This window comes from Glycine soja, chromosome 4 (genome assembly GCF_004193775.1).
Source record: "Glycine soja cultivar W05 chromosome 4, ASM419377v2, whole genome shotgun sequence".
NCBI classification, from domain to species: Eukaryota; Viridiplantae; Streptophyta; class Magnoliopsida; order Fabales; family Fabaceae; genus Glycine; species Glycine soja.
Window position 1 is genome coordinate 5,679,585 of NC_041005.1, and position 7,233 is coordinate 5,686,817.

The following is a 7,233-nucleotide window of genomic DNA, read 5'->3' on the forward strand; positions in this document are numbered from 1 at the left end:
GTATAGGGTTTTCAACTAGCACTGATTTAGTTTTGATGGTATTTGGGACCCAACTGACATTACAAATCCTCATGATTAAAGATGTTTTTGTTGTGCTTTCATGAGCAAGGGTCTTTCGTAGGTCTTGTCTTTGTTAGATTGGCATGAAACCAACAAAGTCGCACGCAAACACTCATCAAAATACAAAAATAGAAAAACAATTAAAAGCATGTGCATGCACACCATTTGTTTCTTTGCAGTGAGGAATAATTGTTGGATAATTGACAGTAAAACAATCGGGAGATTTTCATCAATTAATCACGATAATTCAACAAAAATCTTAAATTATTAAGTAATTTGTGAGTTTTTTTCACTTATGTATTGTTCAATTTCCTTAATTTGACTAGGGATGATAATATGGGTCTTGGTTAGACAAATCAATTTGTAAAAAATAATTAGTTCTACTCTTCTTAACCCGTCAACCTAATAGCTCAACACAGGATGGATTGACCCACCATACATATAATCTTTTTAAAAATATAAATACTAATAAAGGTTAATTTTGGTTTTGAGTTGATACTTTGTATTTTTTTAATTTATAATATTCAAAATTTGAAATACATATTTGTTATTATTTTCATATTATTTTATAAATTCAATTCCTCTAGTACCAATAGGAAAATTTGTTAAAATTAAATTTATGATAAACAATTTATAAATTTTAGGTTTTCTAACTAAATTTGTTCATTTGAATTAATTTTATGAAATAAGATTTAAACTTTCTTTTTTTGTTTCATTTTTTCGGATTGGTCAACCAGTCCACCTCTAAGCAAGACAGATCAAGATTTTCAATTTGTCATTAGAAGGCATTTCAATCTGTCTCGTCCCATTTTTTAACGAGTTAGTAGCAAGATGGACTAAAACGGCAGGACTAACCCCCGTTTCTACCCCTAGCTAATTTTTAGTTAACTTTATCTTCATACTTGAATTCCAAGAATAATTATTTTTAATGGCTTAAAAAATGAAAATAAAAAACTCCTTAAATGTTGAATGGTTAAAAAATAATTAAAAATAATTTAATTAATTAAATCTCTTCCCATGAATTTTATCAACCGATTTTTAGCATAATGAGATTGTGATTTAAGCCTTCATGACTTCATGTTATGACAATGGGCAATATACAATGTACTAAAAATGGGTCAAACCTCAATTGCATATAGTTGGAACCCCAAAGCACATGATTGAGCAAGCGAGCGGGAGGTACTTCACCAAAGCACATGATTGAACAAAGCATAGGTACTTCACCAAAGCACATGAAGTAACATAAAGCTTAGACTAAAGTGAATTTAAAGAATCTTGTTAAAAGCTATATAATGGAGTGTAGTAGCAGACACTAATGAAGTGTGGTTACTTTTGACCAATGAGTGTTGCTGTTAAACGTAACCCAGGAGGTCAATGGGGAAATCCATGAAATGTATCATAAGCTTGTAAAGTTTCGGAATCCTATGCCAATTGATGCCTTAAAATTTTTAGTTATTCTTGATCTAGCTTTAAACACCAGGATGCTTAGTTTTAATTAATTAAGCAAGGTGATTAAACCCCCTCCGTTGATCAATAAAGAATGATACAAGTTAAGCACTACTTTTAGTGGCAAAGGATTTCTTGTTCAACCAATCAAAGCTTTTAAATGTCTTTCGTAGAATCTTAACATCGAATCGTTTCTCTTTTTCCAATGGAAGGAACTTTAAGTTATTTTTTATGGATTGTAGGAGAAATGAGAGTATTGGATTGTCAGACTTGAGCACCAAATAACGCTACTAAAAAAGATATGAGAAAATTCTAAGTTACTGATTAAATATAATTGAATTTTCTCTTATCATATTACTTTTAAAATGATCATATCAAACATAGAATAAATTAAATAATTTTTATTTCCATTTTGAAAATTTACGAACATGTGACATCAAAAAGGAAATTTTATGAACATAGTATTATGGGGATAGAATACAAAATTTCAATTCAAAAATAAATTTTACAAAAAAGTATCTAATAAAAAAATTAATCAACTTATATAGCAAAACAATAAAAAAAATAGTTAACTTTCAAAGGTTTTCCCCTTTCTAAACTAGAAAAATTGTATTACAATAATAGAAAAAAATAGTTCTAAATTAAACTTATTCAATTTTTTCTAATGACAATTGATTTTTTAGTATAAATATTATAATTTTATACTAATTAAAGTTATATTGTATATCGGTAATATACACCATTTTCTAATACAAATGGATAAGTAATAACTGAGGGACAATTTTTATGGTATAGGGAATTAATATTTATACTAATAGATTAAGTTTTAATAAATAAAAAATATTCTAATGCAAGCATACTTAACAAATTTCTTATTAATTGAGTTTATTTGTATGCTTATGTTTTTTTGTGTCGAATTTAGCTGTATACTTGTGTGTTTTTCTATGCGTTGCTTGAATTTAGTAGTGCTACTTGTGTGTGTAAAGTTGCTTTCATTGAAGTGAAAAAATGTGAGAAAATAATTAAATGTGTAAAGTGAGTGTTAGAGAATACGCTTTAACACTCATCTAGAAAAATATAATATAAGAAAGAATATGTAACATTCCTTTACATGGCCTAATCTTTATCTTTATTTAATTCAAGGACAGATTCATTTAATGAATCTTTTCAATTAAATCATGTCAATCATATATGATATTTTAAGGGATGAAAAATTTACGACATCACATATAAATCTTGATTAAAACTTAATTAGAGAGTGTTAGGAAAAAAAAAAAAGCTCACACTCAAGAGATCTTAGATGAAAAACACTCAAAACACACCATAAGAATTCACTATCTTAATTATGATTAAAAAATTTCTAGATAAATTTGAGAAATCCTCTCATATTTCAAGTTTTCTACACAAACCTGAAAGACTCTTTCCATTACATGAATTCCGCTCACTTGGATGGTATCTTCTTTTTTCACAAAGATCCCTTTTTATACGCATTACATCATAACTTTTTTTAAAAAGAGTCTCAGAAATAAAAATAATATCTATAAATTTAAATAATATCTTAAAGATTTTGAAATTAAAATTTTGAATTGATCTTCCAACAAAGAGAATTGTGATTAATTGACACTTAATATAATCTTGGCAAACTTACAAATAATAAATTCTATCAATTCAACTGTATATTGTATTGGAAAATATGTAAATTTTACAAATTTCCACATCATTCAAAATATAATAATGTTTTTACTGCATCACTTTGTTTAATTAAACATGTTTATATAATAAATTAAGTATGTTATATATTAATAGATATCTAAATTACCTTAAGTTAATATATATATATATATATATATAGACACACACACGTGTGTACCTGGGCGCGCGCATGTAAACATTGAAATATATATAATGTCACATGCATATTGATCTATACAATTAATTTACTGCTTTTATTATTTTATTTTTCTAAAGGATTGAAAGGTAGTAAAATTTACACCAACTTTCGTGCTTTCTTCCAGTAACTGATCAGTTAAATTTTGCATATCTTTAAAAACAAAATATTAAATTTTTTTTTATAAAGGAGAATGAAGGGAGTAATGCCATTGCCATTACTAGCTAAACGTCCAAGGAAATGGTACTATAATTTCTTCAATATAGGTTTTAGAACTTTCAGCTGGCTGTTCCTTTTCTATGTTCGACCTCCATCTTCTAAAGTATTCAATTCACCAAAGAAACAAAAATAAAAGCAGCATATATTGTTGAGCTAGTTTTGCCTTGACCTATGTCTACATTAATGTATCAGCGATGCTAGCATTGAATTTTTCACCCCTTTATTCTTCATTTCAAACAAGAAACCGCGCGCGCTCAATTCTTTTTAAAGTTGAAGATTATTATCACAAACATGCATGCATACACATGGTTATACGCAAACTGCTAGGTGAACTTGGCTATGATGGTTTCGTCCCGCAGTGGTCCTTATACTGAAGAGAACATGGGTTATAACATTGAGTTTTTTCGACAACAGTTATGAATGAATTATTCCTTGGACCACGTCCCCAATATAAAGCTGTATATATGTGTATATCTGAGAGTTAAAGAGAGAAAGACAGAAGCAAAAAGAGCATCTTTTCTGAACACATCTCGGAGAGTTAGATAAAGAACATCTTTGCACCAAATCATAGTCATGATGAGGCTTAGAAGCTAGCCCCCTCTCGAAACATACACATTAACACTGATATTAAATTGTTGATACTTAAAAAAGTACATGAGCTAGCTGCTGAGTCATCATATACCAGACTCACTCAGGGCCAACAAAACCTCAAAATCATAATTCACCTAAAGCTTCCTAGCTGGAAGAAAAGAAAAAAAAAAGCAAAAATAAATATCCGCATGAGATGATGAAGAAAGTAGCATATATGGAAGCAAGAGAACAAAAAAGAAAAGGTAACTATCACTAGGAAATAGGGATGGCCTCTCGATTCTCTCCTTAGACAGCAAACCTGTAAATGAGAAAAGAAAGGGATGATCAGTGCATATAAACTCTAATCTACGATCTACATGATGATATTTATACATACAAATATATATATATATATACACACACCTAGCATGGTGACATTAATTAGATAACTCTAGTTATGCAAGAAGATATATATAGTTTATTACAATTACCACATGGATTGATGAGGAACTCTACGATGAATAGGGAGACCTGGCACTACTAGAGTCCCTCGGTGCATTGCATCGGTAACACTCCATTCTATTGGCGAAGTTATGCTCGTTGCATCCAGACCTGCCCATTTTATTCACACTCCATCAATATCATTACTACTGTTTTATTTACTCACACTTTTTTATTTTTTAAAAATCATCCTAATTAATAGAGATAATTATATATATAATATGTTAGTCATTCAATATTCAAATTAATTATAAATCTGTAACGTATATATATTTATTATAAACTAAAATACAATATTAGATATACAACACAAACACAGGAATATGAAAATTTTAAAAGTTACATGACATGCATGACACTTCTACCTTATAATGTATAATTTTTATATTTCTTTGGTTAAAAAAATTAATATAAACTTAACTTAAAACACGAATCTAATTAAATAACATTGAAATATAATCAATGTTTAAAAAATGAGCACAAGTAATAGTGATTTTTATATATATTGATATAATAATTAAAAAATAGTTGAAAATTTAAGGATCTTAGTATTGTTATATATTGAAAACCTTTCTCTTTCTCTGTTTTTTATTTAAAGTATGTTGGAACTTAAAACTCATTAAACTATTGACTCAAAAGCAACCCTTAAATTTGTTTGGGTAGCATAACAACTCTAGTACTAGTAAAAGATATATAGCGTGAGTATATACAAAAGAAATGAAGTGATACGGACCTGGTGCATATCCAGTCGCCGGACTTCCAGCCAGGACGGGCGGAGGAGCCGCCGCCGAAGCCGTATGGTCTCATTCGAGGCATGTCGGCGTCGAATGGTCCGGCGGAGGAGTCCTCCTTGGGGGCACCGCACTTGAAGCAGCTGGAGCGGCTGGCGAAGTTGTGGGCTCCACAGTTTCCGACGGTGCAGTACCAGTCACCGGGGCGAACATCCGGGCCAGTGGTGAAGCCAAAGGAGGAAGAGCCTCTGCCACCACCGAAGCCTCCGCCGTAGTCGCCGCCGCCACCACTCCTAGGCTCCCCGCATCGCTGGCACGACTCTCTTCTCTGGAAGTTCAGGTGGTTGCATGTCCTGCAGTTCCAATCTCCTGGTCTGCTCATTTTCCCTTCATAGTTTCCAAATTCCACCATGCACATATAAAGTTATATATCCTCAATAGTATGATAGAGTACTATTTTTTTTAAAAACAAAAATTAAATGCAAGTTCTCATGTGTTTTGGATACTGTCGTGCTGGATTTTGAAATATTTTTAATATTTTCTTTATTTTAACATCTTTAATTAGTAAATATAAAAAAATCAAACAAATAAGAAAAACAAAGAAGTTCACAAAAAATATCAAATTATCAACCCCTTTCTACTAATAAAAACTGATAAATTAATAATTAATATTAATTTTTTTAAAAAAAATGTGATTAGGATACGGTCCTTAGAATCAAAATTTCACCTCAATATAATAATTAATTCAACAAAATAAAAGTTAAATCACTTGGAGGTATGTACTCTTATGTTTTTATTAACGTAGAAAAATGCCAAAGTGAGCCAGAAAACGTATGCATGGGAAAAGCTAGCGACGAGAATTTAAAAAGAAAAGGAAAAAAAATACTATGAACAAGTAGGGAAGGAATGATATTTACCTTTGGAGTTTGGAGACTGAAAATACAATGAAGGTAGCTAGTGGGGTGGAAGTAGCTCCAGAAGTTGAACAATTAGGAGAGAGTGTTGTCGAATTATGTGGTTTGTGGTGCAGATGAGTGAAGAGGCTGAGGTGGTTTTTATACTGCCAATTAAGGCCTCGAAAATCGGGCAGATCCAAGTAACTAGCTAGCCAGTGCGCAGGCAGAGCAACGAGTGCTTCTTTTTAATTTGCTTCCTTCAACCCAATGTGATATCATCATAAAACTAAATTTGGAAAAAGGGTAAAAGGAATTTCGAAGTGCCACTCCATACACCCCATATATATTCATTATTAATTGTATAATAAATAAAAGGTATGTGAGTATGATACAACAATAGTGTTTTTTAGGGTTTTTGGAGATGCCAAGTAGACATATCACTGATTAGAGTGTGTGTATTATATATATATATATATATATATATATATATATATATATATATATATATATATATAGATATATATATATGCTAAGAAAAGGGAATGTTATAATAGGAACAAGCCAACATCTCATCATGCACGTAAAAAATAAAAATTGAGTATGGAAATTATAACTAATTTGTTCAACTTTGTCAAGCTGCTCTTTTTTGTCCCCACATAAAGCAAATTAGCATGCATTGTAACCTCCAAACACCACAATGCCCTTTGCCCATGCCCTATCTTTTAAATCTTGTAGTCCATAAATGATAGCAAAAGACCTTTTTGACTGTGGATATGTGTTAATTGGACCCTCATTTATAGTGAAGTGGCGGGGAAAGAATTTACCTTACAATCACCGCATGGTCTTCAAGTGCATCTTTTTTTAATTTTCCTCTTTTTGATGTTATTGATCAATGAGAGGATTGGATAAGATGGAACGAAAT

General features: G+C 30.7%; 1 protein-coding gene across 1 annotated transcript; it reads right to left on the minus strand.

Moving 5' to 3' along the window:
* Positions 1-4,128: 4,128 nt before the first annotated feature.
* LOC114408981 (transcription initiation factor TFIID subunit 15-like) lies at positions 4,129-6,503 on the minus strand. Its single transcript, XM_028372226.1, has 4 exons — positions 6,333-6,503; positions 5,418-5,802; positions 4,675-4,795; positions 4,129-4,502 (listed from the first exon to the last, which is right to left on the minus strand). Exons 2-3 carry the CDS (start codon positions 5,795-5,797, stop codon positions 4,696-4,698), a joined length of 480 nt encoding a protein of 159 aa, XP_028228027.1. The 5' UTR covers positions 5,798-5,802; positions 6,333-6,503; the 3' UTR covers positions 4,129-4,502; positions 4,675-4,695.
* Between the last annotated feature and the right edge of the window lie 730 nt (positions 6,504-7,233).